This window comes from Gigantopelta aegis, chromosome 4 (assembly GCF_016097555.1).
Source record: "Gigantopelta aegis isolate Gae_Host chromosome 4, Gae_host_genome, whole genome shotgun sequence".
Classification (NCBI taxonomy): domain Eukaryota; kingdom Metazoa; phylum Mollusca; class Gastropoda; order Neomphalida; family Peltospiridae; genus Gigantopelta; species Gigantopelta aegis.
In genome coordinates, this window is record NC_054702.1 from 102,345,778 (window position 1) to 102,370,425 (window position 24,648).

A 24,648-nucleotide genomic window follows, 5' to 3' on the forward strand; every position below is an offset into this window, starting at 1 on the left:
TTGTATAAATTTAATTATTTAAAAGGTTCAATTTTACAGTTCTACTTCCTTGATATAAATAAAAACGAACACAAAAGTAATCATTGTTTTTAGCATTTTATATTGTAAGTTTCATAATGTATATATTCAGTATTGTAAAACAATAGTACAAAGTATCAGAATAAAAAATATTAAAAGCATGAACATGTACAGTAACATCATGTAGTAGAAGGTTTACCGTACCCACAATAGTAATGCTGCTAATAATATCTATGTTATCAATGTGTAGTTTTGTTAGTCATTCTGTTTTTGATGCGTATCTTCATTAACAATTTAACATGTGTAAATTTCAACAACTGTTTAAGTATCCCATGTGCTGGGGTGCCAGTAACATTACCTTTTTTGTTTTATTTTTGTAAATATGACTCAAAGCAAAAACAAAACACTTGATGCATGTAAATGAAGACGTGCTATATGTTTGAAAATACGTCAGATATATGAATCTAAAACTACTGTATGGGTTCAAATTTAAAAAAACAAAAAACATACTAAATCGGAGACCATACTCTAAGAAATAGTTCTCAGGCTATAATATGTTTTTCAGCACTATGTTTGGAAAAGCACCCATATCCATGTTGTATAGTTGTATGCATGGAATAGATTTAAGAGTTATAAATATAGAATTATTATATAACTTCATGGCACACCTCACAAGGTACAATGCTGTAAACCACTAACTTTGGTTATAATATATGTTGCTATCTGCAAAGGTGGTATTTGGAAGAATTATATTACAGACAATTAAAAAGTGTTTTTGCAAAACTCGTTAAGTCCATGAGATATCAATTTGAGAAACATTATGCATTCTTTCATAAAATTATAATTTCATGTATACATCATTGGATTTTATTAACTATAAACAGATTTAATCCATTTTTGCGTAACCAGTGTGCATGCAACCTTGCACTGAATGTCATAGGCATCGGAAGCGGGTTGGGGGAGTTCAGAAGGAGGTCGGCAAAATGCACCCCTTAAAATAGATCAGCTATGAAGAGCATGCATTGGTCTCTCCAACTGATAGGCAAATTAATCTATTGTCTTCCAATATCTTTGTACATTAAACAATTGGTGTGTTTTATCTCCATTTTTTTTCTTTTTCTCTCACTTTTGAACTTGACGAGTTTTGTACAAAACTACTTCAACAGTCGAACAGTCGTGCCAGCACTCTGTTGAATGATGGCCGTGTTTCTGTGTCTGATGATGATTAATCATCGGCTACCAATACTGGATTGTCCCGACCGGTCGATTTCCCACCGTCCTTTTCCAGGATATCCACGGCATACAGCTTGTTGTGGTCGGGGTCGACGTAGAAGCCGGACGGGTAGTATTTATCGGGTCGGAAGACGGGCTTGTTGATGGTGGCGATTAGGAGGATGAGGAAGCCGATGAGGTCGAACCCGGCGCCGATGATGCTGACGATGAGACACCAGCTGACCTTCAACTCGTCACTCTTGCCGATCTCCACGCCGTATATGGCCACTCCAATAGCGTTACACAGCACTGTAATATAGACAATCAATATTTTACTTCTCTACATACACATACACAGGGGCGTAGGCTGGGGGGGGGGGTTCGGACGACCCCCCCCCCCCCCCCCCCCCCCCCCCCCCGCTGAAGCAAATGGTCCGCTTTCAGAGCTAAAACATACAGATTCATACATATGGAGTTTCTGGTGGTGCAAAAACAAAATAAAAAAGGTCCACTTGGTTCATATTCGACCCCCCCCCCCCCCCCCCCAGGTCCAGCTCACGCTACGCCCCTGATAAACACTCTTGCCCATCTTCAGGCCGTATATGGCCACTCCAATAGCGTTACACAGCACTAACATAGACAATCAATATTTTACTTTTCAACATAAACATATACACTTAAACACTTGTCGATCTCCACGCCGTATATATGGACACTCTAATAGCGTTACACAGCCCTGTAACATAGATAATCAATATTTCTCTTCTCTAGATATATCTATATTAATTATACATATCTATATCTATATCCATATCTATATATACTACTCAAAAGAATTTAAGGGTCAGACGATATTTTCGACATTATTTTCTGAATGTCAATTATATTAGCTACACCATAATGTCACGCATGGTATTGTTCCATTTTGACGAAAGTGGGTCTAAGCAACCCATAAATGAATTAAAATCCACTATCATTGACACTGTCGACTAGTTCTAATGGCGAAAACATGCTTACATTTGCACGTAAATTAGGGCGAAAGCGAAAGGTCTGCAAAGTGCCCATAACTTGCTTTTTCACAAAGCGCTTCATATGCACGCTTTGTATGTGTATTCCATGTTCCCAATGCTGAATTTCCGTATAATTGGAGCTTGCGTTCGTGTACGGTGCACACTCCAAATTCGACAATGGTACGACGTCAACTGACTATCGAAGATCGAGGAAGGGCTATTGCTTGGCTTCAGGATGGCAATACGCAAAGAAATGTTGCTCTGAGACTTGGTGTCAGTCAGAGTGTCGTTGGCCGACTGTGGCAACGGTACCAAGCAACGAATTCTGTTCGAAATCGTCCACGTTCGGGAAGACCCCGAAGCACTACAAATAGAGAGGACCGTACATCACCAATATGGCTCTACGTCAACGCACAACCACTGCACGCCGATTACGTGACAATCTGCGGACTGCGACTGGAACTCGAGTGTCTGATCAAACCATACGCAATCGTCTGAGAGCATATTCGCCTGACTTGGCCCCGATAGAGACGCCTGGGACGAATTAGGGAGGAGAGTTCGGGATAACCATGCCCCTCCGGCCAACCTTCATGATCTGGGTCAACTTCTTATGGCAAAGTGGCAGGCCATTCCCCAAGAGTTCTTCAGACGTCTGATCAACAGCATGAGGCAACGATGTGTAGAGTGTATTCGCGCCAGGGGTGGATTCACACACTATTAAACGAATGTTCTAATGTGTAAAATCCATGTTTGACAACCTTCAACTTTGACAGCATGTCATGTGACTTTCTTGTATACAGTGACGTTTATTTGTGGTTTTTTGTAAATATGGAACAATAAATTAATTTTTTTGTGTAGTTTACATCATCAATCTAATACACTCTGAAACTTATTTGGTTATAAATTTTTGACCCTTAAATTCTTTTGAGTAGTTATACATAATTATACATATACATTTAAATACACATGTACGTACATATATAATGACACACACACACACATATATATATATATGTGTGTGTATATGTATGTATGTATGATGTATGTGTGTATATATATATGTATATATATGATGTCCAAACAGATAGTATTTTAACGGTCGTGTATGTCAAGGCTACAATAATACACGGAATTAAAAACATAATTATGGTAGGCCATTAAAAGTAGTTTGTAAATTATGATTTATTAGGCATAAATATACCACGATTGCAGAGTGTAAACGTTAAAATTAATAAATATCACTTTACCAAAAATTGTACATCACAGGTTATTCCCGTAGACCCTTCATATGTACATGTATATACAGTGTACATGTATATACAGTGTACATGGATATACAGTGTACATGGATATACAGTGTACATGGATATACATAGCACACGTTGAAACATAATAAGTATCACTGTCGGACGAAACAAGTTTGGGACATTTACACGGGGCATAAACCCGTTAAAATTCTGCATATATTATAAGATGATACACCGCTTTATATCAGAGTACCCGATCATGCCATTCATTGTTGGGTAATTGTGCCCACACATCAGGTGCGAATCCAAGGGGGTCACAGGAGTCCCTTGATCCCTCTGCTAGAGAATGTTACTGGTCACAAGTCTGATGTGACCCCTAAATATTTGTTTCCATTCATGTTACACATTAACATATTTGCTGTACCTTATGCAAAGCTCAACAAAGTGAGCAAATACCTAAATTAAACTAAATCCACGTGGGTTTTTCTTTTATTGTATATTTCATAACAAATCAGACGGCGACGATAGTTAAATGATACATACATATAAACTATTTTTTTCTTGTAAAATGTAAAGGTTATACCTGGAGTAATATACCCGTATTCCATCAAAAATAAAAATAAATCACAATACTTTGTTTACAACTACTTATTATTTATTTTATTTTATTTTAATTTTTTTTTTATTATTATTTTTTTTTTTTATTATTTTTTTTTTTTAAATTTATATTTTTGAAACATCCCAGTAAGAATGAAAGAACTGGCTGGTATTTTAATTAATGAAATTATTTTTTATGTACTTTATATTTTTTGCATCATCATCAGTTCTGCCGGTGGCGGACAATGTATTATTACTGTACATAGTTTTGCGCTAAATGTATTGCCCGTCAGACGCGGATCCAGCGGGAGGGTGCTGGATAGACCGGGTGCGCATTTCAGTTTTATTTCAACATTTTACGTTAAGTTACGAAAGTTGCCTAAAACGTTACTATACCATGAACACGTCATTGTACACTTCCTTTGACGTGACGTCAACAATGCTTAAAATTAATATGCTTATTGATGCCAAAGCGATCCTACGTACATTCGTCTAACTTCAGAAAGGTGCGTAAAGATCGTTGTTTGACATTTATAAGCATATTTATTTTAAACGTGTATAAATCTGAAAAATACATAGATATGAAAATATCTGTGCATGGATCTAATACTACCTATAAAGACCGTTAATTACTATGCTATTCTGTTTCAATATTTCCTGCAAATGTCAAATGATAGGATATATCAGTAGAGGTAAGGGACGGTCCATAAATATCAATGTGCTTCACAATCCGAACAATGTCCGGAAGGGGGGGGGGGGGGGGGGTAAAAGCCATGTTCGGATTGCTTTTCAGGTAAAACATCGGTCTATCGAAGGTCAATGTTTCGTACACATTATATCAATGTTTTTATGTTAGGATTCGGGGAGGGGAGGGGGGGGGGGGAGGGGGGTCAAACCCAATCCTAACATTGTTAGGATTATGAAAACCATTGACATTTATGGACCGTCCCTAAGTGTTTGATTGTTTATTTGTTTGTTTGTTTCTTTAAAGGGATTCTTAGGAAGATGTCGACTAACTGACACTTTTTTGACGACAGTAATTACATATTAAATGGTTGGGTTTTTTTGTGTGTGTGTGTTTTTTTGTTTTGTTTTTTTTTATTTGTTTTTTTTTTTTTTTTTTTTTGGGGGGGGGGGGGGGGGGCTTGGGGAGTGTTTTTTTTTTTTTTTTTTGGGGGGGGGGGTTGTTGTTTTGTCTTTGTTTTTTTAAAATAAACTATCAGTGGCTGTTTATTAAATGTGTGTCGGGTCGTCCTAGTGTTTACACCACGGGCGTTCGGATCCTGGTCTGAGGTTAGCCTATACACTATAACCTCAGACCAGGACCCGAACACCCGTGGTTTATACTATAGACTCCGTCCAATCCTCGTACAAAATGGTTGGGGTCTTTTTTTGTTTATAAATAATTTTAGTTTGTTTAACATAATAAAAAAGTAAAAAAAAAAAAAAAAAATTAAATAACAAAAAAATAAAAAATAAATAAAAACCCAAACTATTTTTGTGTGCAATCGGCTCTGAAAAAAAAAAATATAATCGTGTACTAAATTCCATAGTCTGAATAAAAGACGTTCACCGTGGGAAAAACTAGTATAGGTAAAATCACCCCCCCCCCCCCCACACCACACCCCCACCCACCCCCATATAGATTTTTTCGTACGTACGAAATTATTGGGAGACTAAATTGAGTTTGGGAAACTTACAAATAATAGGAGGATCAGAAACACATTAACTATACAGACCCTGATATTCTAAACAATAAAATACATTAAATATGTCGTTATATAATGTTATTAGTCAGAAACATCTTACAATGCAGTGAACTCAGGACAATCCCTTCACTTGTTAGTTTAGAAGGACCCCACACACCCAACACTAAGTCCGACATTCGAATTGGCCAAACAAATCCAGTGTTTAGTGGTCAGCTTGATACATGTTGGTGTAGTTTTGAATACTGTAGATGCCATTTTAAAGCGCGACGAGCTCTGCCTCGAAAAATCCTACATTCGTCTATGAATATTATCTAGAAATATCGCTCCCCGCCCCCACCCCATCTCCCCTTTTGGCACCTTCCTACGCTACTGAGTATAAAAGAGTAACAAAGGGCATTTATATACAGGCGTACCTGAAATAATTTTGAGCATGAATAAATGTCTATAAATAAACAGACATAAAATTATGAGTTGTAAAAGATTTAGTCATGGCTAGACTACTTGTACTGAAGTAGCTAGAGCACGGTTCATACATTTCAAATGGTTTAATTTTTTACGACTTTTAAGAACTATTTTGGTTCATTTTCAAGGACAGTTTTACCTTTTTTTTCAGGAGTCTGAATACATTACTTGGAAATGAATATTTGTTTTAATGACACCCCAGAGGGTCTGAAATGTTCTATCTGTGAGAAAACATTCCATAACATGGCTGTTAGTGTGCAAATATAAAGAGCATTAACACTTGAAAAACAGTATTTAAAATATACCCTACCTGACAGAATACATATTATTATATTTAATGTATATTCAGAATAATGTTACAATATGATTAACAACTGTTTCTTAAATAGCAGCTGTATTGAGAGTTAAAAGACATTATAGACATCTCTTTTTCTATCTCGTTAAAGCAAATATCATTGATGAACAATCCGCTGCTACATATGGTGTCTGTTGTTTGGTTTCTATTAATATTTGGTTATTAGAAGTCTTTTGGAAGGATGTTCTAACAGATGAAACTATATGATTAATATAATGAATACAAGAATGTTTAACTTCTTCTTCGGACGCTCGGACAGTAGCTCGAACAAATGCTACAAATGTTTAACGACATTCCAGCACAAAAAATACATCGTCCATACTGGCGTAGCCAAGATTTTAGATTGTGGGGAACAACCCACTATTGGGGGGTGGGGGTGGCAACCCTCACTATGTATGTATGTATGTATGTATGTATGTATGTATGTATGATTGATTTTATAAAATTTAACACAGTGAAAAGAAAGAAAAAGGTTTAATTTGGGGGGCATGACCCCCGTGCCCCCCCCCCCCCCCGCTACGCCGCTGCATTGAGTTTCAAAGACACAAAGGTAAATATATATATGAATGAATCGGTGATTAACAACAAAATGAAAATTGAAAAGTTATCTATGATAAATAGATACATGTGACTATACCTGCAAGAAGGCTGCACACGGTCATGAATACCATAATGCATCTGTAGTATAGTCCAAGAGCCACGTAGATGTAGACGGGAAGGACGATCAGTGGAATGGCAATCAGGATGATGGCACAGCTCTCCAGGCCTCGGACGGCGTTCTGCCAGTCTGAAACGACAAACACGGCATTACAGTCACGGGGTTATTTACAGAGAGGTGGACTTAATTCCTTAATTAGGAACAAGAGAAGATAGTCCGGATTTTTTAGTTTCATATCCGTCTTTTTGTCTCCGTCTGTCTCTTTCCGTCTCTCTCTCTCTCTCTCTCTCTCTCTCTCTCTCTCTCTCTCTCTCTGTGATCTGTGTGTATCTCTGTCTATGTGTCTTTCTCCCTCTCTCCCCTCTGTCTGTCATCCTCTGAACCTCCTATTTCTCCCCCCTTCCCCTCCCCCATCTCTCTCGCATATGTAGTTTCAAATATGCTTAGATGTCGTTAAACAAATATTTCTTTCCATTTCCTTAGTTACGATCCCTTAATTTGAACATGTTAATTTGAAGATATCTTCATGTGGGTAACGCCTCAGTCGTTACAATCAAATAATAACACGTTCAGAACTTGGATGTCGAACTCCAGTTCAACGTCATACAATTAAGCATCAGATCTGAAGCCAGTCGAATGGTCAGTCGGACAGACAATGGACTTAAGGAGACAGCTAACGTTAAATTTTGTTTTGTTTATCGATACCACTGACGCATACTGGTTTATTAAACATCGGATATTGGATATCAAACATTTGGTACAAGTAGTGTTATAGAAATTCCGCTACATTTTTCCATTCGCAGCATGGAATCTTTTATATAAGCACTTTGCCCACAGACAGGACATACTGGGCCACTGGTTAGGACGGGGAAAACCAATAAGAGAATGGATCTATTCAGGTGGTTCGATCCTACGACGCAAACAATATATCGACAGCTTTATCCCGTCCTGGCACCAAACAAATTAAATTGTATATCCTCCGACGAGAAAATAGGTGTGTACAGAACACATTTAAAACTAAACTTTTGAATCGTAAAATAAAATTGTAACTTTGCGATGTTCCTTTTGACCTATCTTCTGTCTGCTTTTATCTAATAAAAAATCGTTATAATAATATAATGTACGAATGACCACAATGACCTGAGTCAAGATAAAAAATAATATCCGCAAAAGAGTAGCGATTTGCATCCGCCTAACTGTGATACAAAATACAGGCATTAGTCCGTAGGCCCTTAATGCGCGGTCGCCCTAGGGCCAGTCCCCGTCGGTGGGCTCATTGGGCTATTTCTTGTTTCTGTCAGGGCACTACGACTGGTATATCAATTATCAACTCCGTGGTATGTGCTATCATGTCTGTGAGATGATGCATATATAAAATACCCCATGCTTCGAATGAAAATATGTAGCGGGTTTCCTCTCTGAGTCTATGTTTCAGAATTACCAAATGTTTGACATCCTAGTATAGCCGATGATTAATAAACCAATGTGCTCTAGTGGTGTCGTTAAACAAAAAACAAACTTTAAACTGTAGAGCCTATACATTATTATCGAGTATACTTTGCGCTCGGTGTACTTTGTTGACAAACGTCAGTGATAACTCCGGCTACCATTATATTAATCAATGATACACAGTCGAATTCTTTATTGGCCACTGCAGATTGCTTTTCAGAGCTGCCCACTTTGGTGCATGGCTTAATCTACAGTTTTTCAATGAACACATACATGTATACATGTACATGGGTGTGTTTGAGTGGGGGAAAGGGGGCCTATGGATAGGAGAGGGGAGCAACCTATGGGTGGGGTGCGCACTCCAGCACCCATACCTTAGATCCACGACTGTCTTCGTATTGCATAATTTGGCCATGAACCCAATTTAAACTACCTACATCTATTTTATTCTTCCACAAAGCACTTCCATTCATCATCAAGTTGAAAAGACGACATAAAAGCAAATGATGTCCATTGTGGGCCGAACCCACGTCCAGCTGAGACTGGTCATTCTACTTCTAAGGTGATCAAATTACAATCACAAAGAGAACGTAAAGATTAATTGAAAACTGTTTAGTGTTTTCAGTATCCAGTTTCTTGTGAACTGTTGGGTAGCAGAACCATACACCAATATTAACCTGCTAGTTTTAACGAGATAAACAGGTCATTAGGTGTGCCTTTAATATTGTTGTGCTTCTCTGTCTGGTCAGTTCAGCGCTGGATATAAAACGCAAAATATAACTTTATTTAGACCGAGATCACCAGTGACCATACAGCGATACACAAAAGTGGCTTACAAACATTTTATGCACACATGCATGAACACAAAAAACCCTGTATAAAAGGTGATAATGGGGTGGTAGATACCCACCCACCCGTGCCCCCATCTCTCTCTCTCTCTCTCTCTCTCTCTCTCTCTCTCTCTCTCTCTCTCTCTCTCTCTCTCTCTCTCTCTCTCTCTCTCTCTCTCCACACTATTAACATATAAAAAAGTAAAGTGTTTTATTTAACGACGCCTCTAGAGCACATTGATTTTCATCTTATCATCGGCTATTGGACGTCAAACATATGGTCATTCTGGCATATTTCTTTAGAGGAAACTCGCTGCCGCCACATAGGCTACTCTTTCCAATAAGCAGCAATATAGTAACTATTCGAAAAATTTCTAGGATTTCCTCGTATGGATTATATGATAGTGACAATAGGTTTGGGTTGGGTTTTTTTTTATTGAACTGTATTGATTACATATTAATTATACTTAAATGTTATATTAATATTGAAAATCACAGGCCAATAACTTCAACTCAAGTATATTATTTAATTAAAAATAACTAAACGTTGTGAAGTTTTTAAAATGTTTTAATACAAATGTTCAGTGTTAAAGTCACAGACTATTGACTATTAAATGATCTAACAAGTTATTACCCGAAACGAAATAAATTTGATTTGTCCCTAAATGTACATTTATTCAACTATCTGCGTAACCACTATACTCCACATATTAATGATATTTTGTAAAAATAAATGAATTATGGCAATGGTCCATAATTGACAAAAAGTAAAATTGCCGAGAGGGTTGACATAGATTTCACTTCATCATGGTTCAGTTAGGATGATGTGATAGCCAGATTTGGTTTTCGAAAATTAGATGTAATTTTCATTTATTATCCACTTTTAGTGAAATAAGGTCCTTACATCCGTGACAGTATGTCTTTAATATGCAAACGTCAATTATCTGTTGCAAATTGGTTGGTATAGATGTATTTTCCAAATTACTTACTCAAGCCATGCCGTGTCTTATCATATACTGAGAGAAATAAACGAATAAATAATAAACAATTTCAGTCATTTTACATTACAACTAATGTTCGCAAGCCTAGGTATCATTTCGAAATGCAGTAGTTATACGAAATGATACCTGACATGCCAAGATGATTACAACTAATGTTCGCAAGCCTAGGTATCATTTCGAAATGCAGTAGTTATACGAAATGATACCTGACATGCCAAGATGATTACAACTAATGTTCGCAAGCCTAGGTATCATTTCGAAATGCAGTAGTTATACGCAATGATACCTGACATGCCAAGATGATTACAACTAATGTTCGCAAGCCTAGGTATCATTTCGAAATGCAGTAGTTATACGAAATGATACCTGCCATGCCAAGATGATTACAACTAATGTTCGCAAGCCTAGGTATCATTTCGAAATGCAGTAGTTATACGAAATGATACCTGCCATGCCAAGATGATTACAACCATGCATAGCTGATATGAACACGCATTTCGATATTTGCGATATCCTTTCAAGGAGAAGTATCAGTAGATGGGTCCATAATGAAGTCGACCTATTTCAGACTAAAAGTTTCCTTCCCTTTTATCCTCTGATCCTTTAGGTAATATTCTATATATATTTGCGAATTTATAAAATTCAACATTCTCTATCAAATGTTTATTTCTTTATGCATAACGTCTATGTTCTTGTATCAGCCATCGGTCACTGCCGACAGCATGAGCTTGTAACGAGGTAATGTGTAGGAGACTATCCATCATGGTCGACAGAGAATGTGTAATGTGCTGGGAGAGTGACTCACAAACAAACTGTCTTATATAAAACTGTTAACACTACAACAAGTCAGTGTATATGTCATTATTCATTCGGTACAGCTCAGCGCTTACGTATTTCTCTGTGTTATTTTGAATGCTGCCCCGAGGGGATGTATTGGTGTAGATAAAGTGAATTGAATTGAATCGTTCTATTGAGGTGTTTAATGTGCGGAACAAGCTGACTCATAAAAAAGCTGCCTTATATAAAACAAGTCAATTGGTGTAAGTAAACCGAATCACCTGAGATATATATATATATATATATATATATATATATATATATATATATATATATATATATATATATATATATATATATAGATAGAGAGAGAGAGAGAGAGAGAGAGAGAGAGAGAGAGAGAGGGAGAGAGAGAGAGAGAGAGAGAGAGAGAGAGAGAGAGAGAGAGAGAATAAAGTGTCTTGTGTTAGCAAGCCAAAGTATATTATTATTCATTTGGAGTAACTTAGCACATTACATGTTGACCTCTGTTATTTTGCACGCTGTTGAAGGGATGTATTGGTGTAAAGAAACCAAACTGAATTGTTTTAGTTTGCATACTGCTCATGGTATGCATTGTTGTAAAGAAACTAAATTAAACTGATCGTGTGTAATGTGTAGTAAAACTGCCTCATAATAAAACAAATTGTCTCAGATAAAAAAAAAAATGTACTGTTAACCCAAGAAAGAGGTTGTGTAGTGGTTAGGTCATCATTTTCAAGATGGTGGGTTTAGGTTTGCATGCCAGTACCGACCAGTACCCAGAATGCGTTTTAACGGCTCGATTATTGAGAGGCTGTTACTTCTCTTTCGGAAAACACTAGCCAGTAAACCTGCCCTGGACAAACAACTCACAGTTGACGTGTGTGCCCAGAACGGCGTTCTTGAACCTTAATTGGATACGGAATTCAAGAGAAAAAGAAATGAAGTAAAGCCAACTACTGGGGGTTTTTTCTTCAGAATTTTGCAAATCACAATAAAGTCAATACAACAACCTTCAAATGTGTACACTGTTAGCTATTACCAATTTCATATTCCATGTTTATAAACATTTCTTGACAATAAACTTGAGATTTTAGTATATTCCAGTATTAAAACTGGATACAGTATCCGTATATGTCTGACTAAAATGTTTATCCATCACACTTGCCACACAAAAGCCGTATTGCGTTCAGTTTACTCATACTTAAAAGCTGAAAGCTGTCCAGGAACCCACCGAGCAGCCAGTGTTTGCTTTCTACAAGCTGCTTGATGAAATCACACGACAGACACGCACAGACCGGTTTGTAACGGCCGACGACCACAAACTCTCTTTGGACAACGATCAAAAACAATTTATATACAATATCCAAACTGTCACAGACCACTGGGTGTTGATGAATGTATCGTGCATGCCCTATGAGTAAAGGTATCGTGGAGATACGGTAAAGAATGGGGGGGGGGGGGGGGGGGGGGGGTACGTCAAAACTGATTGTGTACATTTGCACATATTAACACAAAGAAAATTCATAACTGAAACGTTACAGGAAATAATACAAACAAAATGAATACAGAAAACAAACTAAGTCCCCTTTATTATGTCAATTCCAGTATTTAAAAAAATCTAATGTTTGGACAAATACAACAACAAACATACAAATAAAACAAATAAACAAACAAATAAATTCATCTAAACCACCATATCTACTGTCTACCAAACACGCATTCCTACGATGGGAATAATAAATAAATACACATTAAACAAATGAAGTTAAACGTCGTATACTAATTTTCCGTTTTTCCTGTTATGATAATAATAATAATAATAATAATATAATAATAATAATAATAATAATAATAATAATAGATTTTTATTTCAGATCAGTGATCCATAGTGCATATTTAAACATCACATACAAAACTGATTTACACGTACAGATTTGACGTACACATTTGTACACCACAGGTAGGCAAGTAGGTTGTTTGGGGTTGTTTCGATTCTGCTCTTCAGCGAATATGCTGTTGAGCGAAGTAAAACGTATGCATTATTATAACATATGTTAAGATCCTTCATGGTATCCTGTGTAAATTTCACCCATAATGCACCCGCGTACAAATTACTACAATAACTCATAAATAATTATGTTATAACAGATTCTAAACATTTTGCAAATCGCCGCAACAACATGTTTGCACGTACACAAAGTGCTCTATACTGTCGTTTAATGTCTTTATCGTCTTTCATGTTTTTGCATATAATATGACCTAGATATTTATAGTTGTCAACAAATTTCAGTACATCACCACACAAATATATCGAAAGCACATTGATCAACTTCAGAGTTTCTGGCTCAATACATATACAGTTTTCATTGTATTATATATAATATCATAATCTTCTGCAAATTTCTCGCAAATCGTTAACATTTTTCTTAATGCAGAAATAGATGGGCAAAGAAGTGACATATCATCAGCAAAACTGAAGTTATTTAGAAACACCCCACCAACATTACACCCAACTGCACATGTCGACAACTGTAGGTTAAGGTCATCAATATATATATATTAAATAATAAGGGTGCCATTACCCATCTTGCCGGACACCATTTGTTACATTAAACTTACAGGAAATATATGCAACCCATTTTACACTAAACAATTGGGTTAAATACCATGCTTTGAGAAAGCGAACTACAAAAGTAGGCACGCCTTTTTTTTCAAAAGTGTCATATATAATGTCCAATGATTTACTCGGTCAAAGGTTCTTTTTTCGCATCCAAAAAGCAAACATACGTAGGACTACCTTGCGAAATATAAAAGTTAATAACTTCCTTAAAAGCAAATAAACACATATTGGTGGATGTCCCACTTTTAAAACAAAACTGATAGTCTGATGTACTCAGATCTGTTCGTGATAACAGTACATGTTCCATAACTTTTGATATCACAGTTGCTAATACATTTGGACGGTAATTGCTTTTATCTGTTGCGTCTCCGGTTTTGTTTTTCACAATAGGAACACGAATAACATCTGTCATACAACTAGATACATGCCCGTGTATAAGCATGGCACTGAAATAAACTGACAATAGAACAAATAATCTCTTGGACGCATATTGGAGGTATTCCGCTGAGAGGCCGTCATTCCCCACTGCTAAGTTTAAAAACAAACTCCATTACCTCACTGGGATTTACGTTATAGCTGGCCTACTGCCCTTAAATAAATTGTATTTCTATAGGATCCACTAGTCAGGTGTTTCACAGACAGTCCTTAAATCAGATTCTTAATTATATGTAAACAGTTAGTCTTTTTAACTATATCATCTCAGATTTTACTTCCATTAGTAACTTTATAAACCAGGGGCCTAATTCACAAAGCTCTCTTAGGCTCTGCTCGACAACAAAGCATCCTCTTTGCAAGTCGTTTTGCATTACACTGCGATATAGCAAAGTTGCAAGAGTTTAGTGAATTGGGTCCCTGCTTACAAACGTGTAACATACATTTTCAAATTCGCAACGACACTGCAATGTTTACGATGACCTCTTCAAGAGAAATTCGTTTATTCTCAGGGTCGCCATGTAAACAGACCTCTTGAGAGAAAGCACAATGTAGCTGGCGAGGTATCTAATGCGTGGGTGTTATTAGTAATCTAGGTTCACGCCCAACATTTCACTCGATTAAATCGACAACAAAGCGCATGCCTTTTATTGTTCTATACATTATACACAACCAGACAACAACACGAAACTACTGCTCATAATAATGATAGCAAGACTCCGCTTATTAGTCCCCAACCCGTTCAACCGGAGGGAACTGTAGGTTTCATCTCCGTCATTTTGTCCGACTGTTCGTTCGTCTGTCACACATATAGTTTTCCGGATGGGTTTTTTTCCACAGTGCCTTGAGATATTGAGCTGAAATTTTGTGTACAGCTTTGTCATGTACTGTTACAGAAAAAGTTTGACCTTCGTGGTGATTTACCCATTTTTGGCAGAGTTATAACCCGTGAACTTAGGAAATACGAAAATTTGTTTTCAGGACTTTTCGTTGTTTTTCTCTCAATGTCTCACGATATTGCGCTGCCATTGTGTGTATAGCATCAACATGTTCTGTTACAGATCAGGTTTGACTTTTATGGCAATTTACCTATTTTTCACAGAGTTATGTACCTTGAACTTGGGAGAAATAAAAATATGTTTTCCGGACTTTACTTTTTCAATGTCGGAAGATGGAATTTTTTATATAATTTATCATGTACTGTTACAGATCAAGTTTAACTTTTATGGCGATTTACCCATTTTTGACACAGATATGGTCCTTGAATTTAGGAAATAGATAAAAGTTTTGGGCATGGCAGGGGACATGTATTGCTTTAGCAGTACTCTCGAAATACCGTACTAATATAACTACTACTGGTGTGTATTTTGCTATCCCTATGGACAACAACAGTAAACGTTTTCTTGTTGCTGGGTTTTTTTGTTTGTTTGTTGTTGTTTTTTGGGGGGGGGGGGGGAGGGTGGAGGGTCTTTTCTAATTTGTCTCCAGTTTGGGCTCCTTACAAATATTAAGACGACCAGAAACACACTGAATATACTATTCTACACAAGAAAATATATTTAATATGTAAGTGTAATCGTAGAAATATTTTATTAGTTGGAAACATCTTACAGTGTAGCAAAAGGAATGTCCCTTTAATCCACTGACAAGTCTTGGTGGTGTATTGCTTAAATCGTCGTTCCATATGGCTGGTGGGTACTTGGTCAACCCAGTGGCGTAGGAAGGTGCCAAAAAGTGTGTGTGTGTGTGTGTGTGTGTGCGCACTTTTATATTTAGGCTACACACTTTTACACTATTATAAAGCAAATATAAAGCAAAATATCTGCAAAGTGGGGGACACATGCACCCCCCCCCCCCCCACGCTTCCTACGCCGGCTCGGTGGGAAAGCGTAAAGCTAGATTTACGCCTCACTCGCCCAATCAAACCCAATCCTCATTTTTCAGTCAATTCAATATCCTTTTAACAGAGTTCATATTAAACTTCAGTGCGCGTTCGTTTAACGTTTTTAAGTTTACCTAATAAAAAATAAAAAAATCAGTTGCGCATGAGGTCGGCGATCAAAGTATGAATTGACCATAAGTCTACCAAAGCGGTTCCTAAACACTAAGCAAACAACCCAGATAGCTATGGTGTGGAAAACAGAACAAAAAATGAAATGAGGTGAAATCACGACTTAATAGGACACCCCGCGGCATTTATATTCTTAAACAAATTGTAGTGTTTAAAATAAAGTAGAAAACAAGACGTTTTGTACTTCACCAATCACACGCTGCAACTGAAGTGTTTGAATCAATAGTCAAATGAAAAGTTAAATAGAGTGCCAAGGGTATTGCAAACATGCCAGTGAACTCCGCAAGCCAGTCCTCGTCTATGAAGCAAGTGGTCGTCAAGTATATATCATAAGCTTGGTGTGATCACTTTAGTAAGTGTTGGGTGGTCATATACGAGTCACTACCATTGACCATCTTTAGTTAGTGCCGTAAACAGGTCAGCTTTGTCAAAAACAGAAGATGGGGAATCTAGATGGGTGATGATGAACCTAAATGGATCAGGGAAATTAAATGAAAGTCAGGAGACTTAGATTGGTGATGGCGATGAAACTAGATGGATGGCCAGGAACTGACATGGGTGACAGTGATAACGATTATGAGGGCCCTAAATAGGTGACGGAATGGAATCTAGATCGGCGATGATGAAGCCATATGATGCAGGATAGACCACGAAGAACGTTGAGACAGAATTGATAGAATGCATCTTTTAGGGAATAATCAGGGAAGACTGACCACTAGACCACACTGATTTTTTAATCATCGGCTACTGAATGTTAAATATTTGATAATTCTGACATACAGTTTTCGACAAAACCCGCTAGTTTTCCATTAGCAGCAAAGGATCTTTTATATGAACTTTCCCACACGACAATAAAAACCACAACCTTTGATATGCCAGTTGTGGAGGGCAGGTTGGGACGGGGTGAAGACTAATAGAACACAGTCGACATAAAGAGATCTCGCAAGCGTGGTCAGAATAAAACAAACGGTCCTCTCCTTTACAGCCCTGCCCCAGAAGATGAATATGAAACGGACTTTGACAGGCGTTGCCCTACATTGTCTTTATCTTAAAAGTCCAATGTCACATCCGCACGAATACAGTTTTCAGTGGTGGGTTCTCGTCATGACAGTTGCTGAGCAATATGCGATGCCATCGTGGCAACTGCTGCACCCATTCCAGTGATAGATTCAATGACCTCAGTACACAGGGACAGACAGTGGAAGTTTATTGGCCACAAAGCAACATTCTCACATACAGTTAATCTGTCAGGGAAACGAGCGATCACAAAACGCTCGTGATACGACTGTACGAACAGCATACATGTAGATCATTCTTAACAGTGGCAAAACAGGTTATCAAAGAGACATTCACCAAGAAACTGTGCTGGATATGCGTGTCAACTATATAGCTGCTTTCTCTTTTAAATATTCACGATTCAGGGCATGAAGACAATAAAAATAAAAAATCTGTGCTAAATCCATTGAGACGAGACGTACGAACGTCGCGCTCCGGTACGCACCATAAACACTAAATTAATTTTACTCGGCTAAATTAAACCAGTTCATGTAGTTGTCTCTAGCCATTGTTACTATGTCATATGTTAGCCAGGTAGTAACTATGCTTCTACAACGTGTTGGTAGTGGTAATGGCGAATACAGCATGCTGGTACAATAAGTGTGTGAAAGGTTTATGGACCATGATAAAAATTTGAAATTCTCTTTTCACTAGATGCTTTAGTGCATGTTGAACCAGATACATAAAATAAACACAGTATGTCGTATTATAGATGGAATGTTTTCACTCTTCTTGCTGATTTTATTAACCAACATTCTACAAACATATGTTTGAACAGATTAAAATAAATATGAAAACATATATATGCTGTCGTATACTGTACAGGATTATAAACATTAGATTATAGATAATGTCTATAAATTAACTCGTGGTTAATGATAACGCCGTTGTTGTTACGTGTAATTATTATATACCAGAGAACAGAAATATGGAATATCAACGATGTATTAATAGATTTAATTATAATTTTGTTACTATTGCCCGACTGGGGCGGGATTTAGCTCAGTCGGTTGAGTGCTCAATTGAAGTGCTTGCGTGGCAGGATCGAACCACCACGGTGGATCCATTTAACTGATTGTTTTTTCTCGTTCCAACCAGTGAATCATAACTGGTCAAAGGCCGTGGTATGTGCTTTCATGCCTGTCAAAAGCCGATGATTAACAAATCAATATGCTCTAGTGGTGTCGTTAAACAAAACAAACTTTTTATTGCCAAATTGAAGGCGTCGCCCCTAAATTGGACAAAGTCCTACTGTTGAGTACCTTAAAATAATACTAATTTTAAAGACATTAAGAAAAATAGCAATTATAATCTGCTGTTGCAGTGAACATCATCAACTAGAGATTAGCACAATACTGTAACAAAGTAAAATTAGGATTTTACCAGAATCTATCCCACAAATGTTTTAGCACGTTGTCCTAGAAACACATTTCGGAGAAGTTATTCTGAATAGTTGGCACTAATTGTCGTTGTTCTCTTAATATAGAGATAAGGACTGGGATGTGGAGGTAGATAACAAAATAAGTTGAAAGATACAAGGATCTGTCAAAACGAGAAGAAATAAGATAGGAATGACAAGAAAGGAAAGGTGGCACATAAATAAATAAATATGTTTTGGCTTCACGACACCACTAGAACAGATTGATTGATTTAGTAATCATCGGCTGTTGGAAGAAAAGAAAAGAAGGGAGAAAGAAATATGTTTATTTGTTATCAGTCGGGGGCGGGGTTTAGCTCAGTCGGTTGAGTGCTTGCATGAGGTATTCGTGTCGCAGGATCGAGCCACCTCGGTGGATCCATTCAACTGATTGGGGATTTTTCTCGTTTCAACCAGTGCACCACAACTGGTCAAAGGCCGTGGTATGTGCTTTCCTGTCTGTGGGAAAGTGCATATAAAAAGATCCCTTGCTGCATTAAGAAAAATGTAGCGGGTTTCCTCTGATGGTGTCAGAATTACCAAATGTTTGACATCCAATAGCCGATGATTAATTAATCAATGTGCCCTAATGATGTCGTTAAACAGAACAATCTTTAATTTGTTTTATCATCAGTCATTACTATACTACTACTACTACAAGAAAATACTGGAATTCCGATATTACCTGGGACATACCACGGGAAATCCCATCGAGTACATCCAACATATTCAGTGGCGCATCTGGCTTTTCTCCACAGTCCAAAAGACGTGCCCGTTACTTCAGACGTCGCCCAGTAAGGTGCAGCAAAGGACAGAATCTGCAGTGTTTCCGCCGCTAGTAGAGCTATACACGCGATGAAAGGTATGGCGGCGGCTCCGAACAGACTCGCCATGATGTACCCCCCCTTTTAAAACAAACACACTGGATAGAGTTTACAAGTACAGCATTACCGTCCAGTTACATTAGGTTCGTGTCGGGGCAGTATCGGAGTAAAAAGCTGTTCTATTACACAGCATGGGTTCTCGATGTTCAACTCGACAGCGATCACGTGTGAAAACCTGACGAGCGAGTTTTGCGAGAAGGGAACGTTGGCTATGCGTGTGTCTCGTTCGCCCGTGAGAATATTAATAGTAATCCATTGATAAACGTCAACCGGGTAAACCTTTTGAAGGCGAGTCTTCCCATATATAAAAGATTCACGTCACATAAAAACATCTGTATAGAAATGCTTGGCCAGAATAGTTCAATACTGTAATTCGTTTTACCAACATATCACGTAGTTTTGCCATCTTCCGAAATAGTTTTTCTTTTGTTGAAAAGGTGATTGTTAAAACTAGATGGTGCGATATTCAAGGGGTGGGATGCGATTTATTTAGTTATATATATTCTTCATAAATCACTACTTTGTGACGATTGTAATAATAATATATAATGGTACATAATTATTGTACATGTATTGAACTGCAATTCAAGTGATGTGCGAGGGTCAAGCGAAAATTATTCTACGAATGGCTACGTAAATGGGAGGTTCGGAAATCGGCTGTCATGGGGTTCAAAATCATTGACCTCATTTCAAAACCAAATTGGTATTTTTACTCTACAACGAAGTAGGCTTTGTGCCGCCTTTTGACCTTTTATCATGTGTGGTCTATATAATCTCTACAAAAGTTAGTTTGTTTTGTTTAACGACACCACTACAGCACATTGATTTATTAGTCAACGGCTATTGGATATCAAACATTTGGTAATTGGAGAGGAAGGAAGGGAATGTTTTGTTTAACGACGCACTCAACACATTTTATTTACGGTTATATGGCGTCGGACATATGGTTAAACACATTTTATTTACGGTTATATGGCGTCGGACATATGGTTAAACACATTTTATTTACGGTTATATGGCGTCGGACATATGGTTAATGAAGTTTGTTTTGTTTAACGACACCACTAGAGCACATTGATTATTAATCATCGACTATTGGATGTCAAACATGGTAATTTTGACATAGTCTTAGAGAAGAAACCCGTTAAATGTTTCCATTAGTAGCAAGGGATCTTTTATATGCACCATCCCACAGACAGGATAGCACATATCACGGCAATTGATATACCAGTCGTGGTGCACTGGCTGAAGACATATGGTTCAGGACCACACAGATATTGAGAGTGAAAACCCGCTGTCGCCACTTCATGGGCTACTCTTTTCGAGTAGTAGCAAGGGATCTTTTATATGCACCATCCCACAGACAGGATAACATACCACAGCCTTTGATATACCAGTAGCAAGAAATAGCACAATATGTCCACCGACGGGGATCGAGCCCAGACCGACCGCGCATCAAGCGAACGCTTTACTACTGGGCTACGTTCTGCCCCTCTTGAAGAGGAAACCAGCTACATTTTTCCATATTGTTCCATGAGTAGCAAGGGATATTTTATATAACATATACCACGGCCCTTGATATACCTAACCAGTTACGGTACACTGGCTGTAACGAGAAATAGCCCAATGTGCCAACCGACGAGAATTGATCTCAGACCGACCGCGCATTGGGCGAGTGCCTTACCAGTGGGCTTCGTCCGGCCCGGATTGTAGAATGAAGTTTACTTTTTGCCGTTGTTAAACATTTCATTATCATCAGTGGGCTCTACAAATTTGTATAATGTACTTTCGAAAACCAAGTCATTGCCTGCTTGTGTTTGATTAAATTGTTCTTGAACTTGGTACACAAGATTATTTTAGGGGAAATGATATTTCTGTTTTAGATGTTTAGAAATATTTGCAATTCATGCTTATTATCAGATTGCTTTTCCGGTGGAATGGGGGAGTTGTCTATAATAAGCCTAGCGAGAGAAAAAAACAAATGTTATTTAATGATGAAGACTTATGGCTGGGATAATATGACGTGTAGTGAATGAAAAAACTATCACTGTTAACTATAGAAATGTTTAATGCTTTAGTTTTTGACACTGCAGATTTGTATGGCTATTCTTTCGTATGAGCCAATTGTAGCGATATTGTAATGAATTGAACAACCTATAATAGCTGCAACTTTCAAAATATAGGGTTTAATGATTCAGTCAGAGCTGCAGGGAAAACATAAATTTTAAATATTTACTGTTGAACACCACATACTAATAGTTGTGCAGAGCGCTCTTAGTTTCATCTCCCTCAACTTTGTACCATATATTTGTTTTTTTTGTAACCTTCGTTGTACCTGTCATTTGGCCAGACTGAGCCCTACAATAGCTATGTACATAAAGGAAAAACATGTTGAAAACGTCGAAGAATATGATAAGCATGGCACATCCCTATATATATATATAAATAATGTGAGATGAATTTTACTGCATTTCAGGACATCTAGTTTTCAACATTTTACGGGGGAGTATACCCCCGAACCCCCCTAATTTTGCTTTGCGCCCTCGATCTCAGTCAGACATCCCCCCCCCCCCCCCATGTCTATTTTTTTCCGCCGTGCCCGTATGATGAAGATGTGTTCTTATGCACTATTGGCTTCTTCGTCAAATCCCAATGGAAATACATTACAGACATCCGAGAACACATTTTACGTAATCCATTGACGGATTATGACATAACTATTACAGGTAACCCATTTTTTTCATTTTTATCTTGCGTGAATGTTACAAGTACTAGTATGTGTATTGAGGGCTGACGTTTGTTTTCTTCTTTTTAAAGTAGGTTAATAGGTCCCACGAGTCAGCAATGCCAATTCCCGTTTCTCTTAGCAAGACGTTGCTAAATGATTTCCACGAAATTATGTTCTCCAATGAGAACTTGAAAAAAATGAAAAAAAGTAATGTATTGCATATTTCTGAAAATTAGTGAAATTATTACAAAGAATCTCTTCTGATGGCATGTAAGATGATGTGATCAAATTGTATATTTACTATTAAAGAACAGCATTGTTTGGCGATTGGATAACATACTAAATTAAAATATTCACATTAGAGAGCTATACACAAAATTTCAGCTCAATATATCAAAGCCTTCTGCAAAAAACACCCGGAAAACATATGTTTGACAGACGGATAGACAGACAGTAGGACGGAGATGAAACCTATAGTCCCCTCCGGTTGGACCGGTAGGGGACTAATAATATACTCTTCAAAAAAAGAAACGCAAAAGGGTACAAATGGGTTATAACTCCGATTTTATGTTTCCTACCGGTTCATGCTTTGTGAATATAAGGTCATTGCATGTCCCAAACACATTCCCACGGTTACATTCGATAAAACGCAGCTACTGTACAATAAAGTTCCAAAATGTGAATATTCGCAAAAACGCAGCCACGTGCAAACCATGTCACCACTGCACGTGCGTTGTCTGCACGTGCAACATGAACACCGACAGTATAAAAGTGCAGGGTGTTCGCTTGCCTGGCCTCTGTATCTGGCCGACAGTTGACAATCCAGGACATGCCACGTCTCAGTGAACCGCAGAGAAACAATGCCATCGGCCGACTAGACGCAGGCGAATCCAGAACGGCCGTTGCCAGGGCATTCCATGTGTCCCCAAGCACCATCTCCAGACTGTGGGACCGTTACCAGCAACATGGATCAACACGTGACCTCCCTAGATCCGGTCGACCACGGGTCACTACCCCCGGGCAGGACCGCTACATCCGGGTACGCCACCTTCGGGAACGATTGACTACTGCCACCTCCACAGCCGCAGCAATACCAGGTTTGCGCAGGATATCCGACCAGACCGTACGGAACCGCCTACGTGAGGTAGGAATTCGTGCCAGACGTCCAGTTTGAGGTGTCATCTTAACACCACAACACCGTCGACTCCGACTGCAGTGGTGCCAGATTCATCGACAATGGCCTCAACTGCGAAGGAGACAGGTGTGGTTCAGTGACGAGTCCCGATTTCTGCTCCGACGTCATGATGGAAGATGTCGCGTGTATAGGCGTCGTGGTGAATGTTATGCGGCAAACTGCGTGCAGGAAGTGGACAGATTCGGCGGGGGTAGTGTCATGGTGTGGGCAGCCATCTCACACACTGGCAGAACTGACCTGGTCCACGTGCAGGGCAACCTGAATGCACAGGGCTACATTGACCAGATCCTCCGGCCACACATCGTTCCAGTTATGGCAAACGCCAACGCAGTGTTCCAACATGACAACGCCAGGCCTCACACAGCACGTCTCACAACGGCTTTCCTACAGAACAACAACATTAATGTCCTTCCTTGGCCATCGATATCACCGGATTTGAACCCAATTGAGCATCTATGGGACGAGTTGGACCGACGCCTCCGACAGCGACAACCACAGCCCCAGACCCTGCCCGAGCTGGCAGCAGCCTTGCAGGCCGAGTCGGCCACCATCCCCCGGGACGTCATCCGTACTCTGGTTGCTTCAATGGGCAGGCGGTGCCAGGCAGTTGTCAACACACGCGGAGGCCACACCCGGTATTGACTCCAGATGACCTTGACCTTGATGGTGTGTCCTATCACTTACTCACAATGGACTAGAGTGAATTGTGAACAATCCTGCAACATTTGGTAATTATCGGACTCACCATTCAATAATTAAATCAATTCTCCAAATGTTACGACAATGTGGTTTTGCGTTTCTTCTTTTGAAGAGTATATGTAAAAAATAAGCGTCGGAAGATGCCGGCAATTTGGATTGGATGGGGTAGTTACATCTGAACCCCGGATATAGAACTG

General features: G+C 38.4%; 1 protein-coding gene across 1 annotated transcript; it reads right to left on the reverse strand.

The window, feature by feature from the left end:
* Window positions 1-83: 83 nt before the first annotated feature.
* LOC121371619 lies at window positions 84-20,029 on the reverse strand. Its single transcript, XM_041497643.1, has 3 exons — window positions 19,631-20,029; window positions 7,248-7,397; window positions 84-1,539 (listed from the first exon to the last, which is right to left on the reverse strand). The coding sequence occupies exons 1-3, from the start codon at window positions 19,836-19,838 to the stop codon at window positions 1,244-1,246; spliced, it is 654 nt and encodes a 217-aa protein (XP_041353577.1). The 5' UTR covers window positions 19,839-20,029; the 3' UTR covers window positions 84-1,243.
* Window positions 20,030-24,648: the final 4,619 nt, after the last annotated feature.

Coding starts and splice junctions, on each gene's coding strand:
- LOC121371619 (XM_041497643.1), bottom strand. CDS start 19,838: ATGGCGAGTCTGTTCGGAGCCGCCGCCATACCTTTCATCGCGTGTATA. Junction 7,398..19,630: donor TTTCCCGTGGTATGTCCCAG/GTAATATCGGAA, acceptor TTGTCGTTTCAG/ACTGGCAGAACGCCGTCCGA. Junction 1,540..7,247: donor CGTGTGCAGCCTTCTTGCAG/GTATAGTCACAT, acceptor TCTATATTACAG/TGCTGTGTAACGCTATTGGA.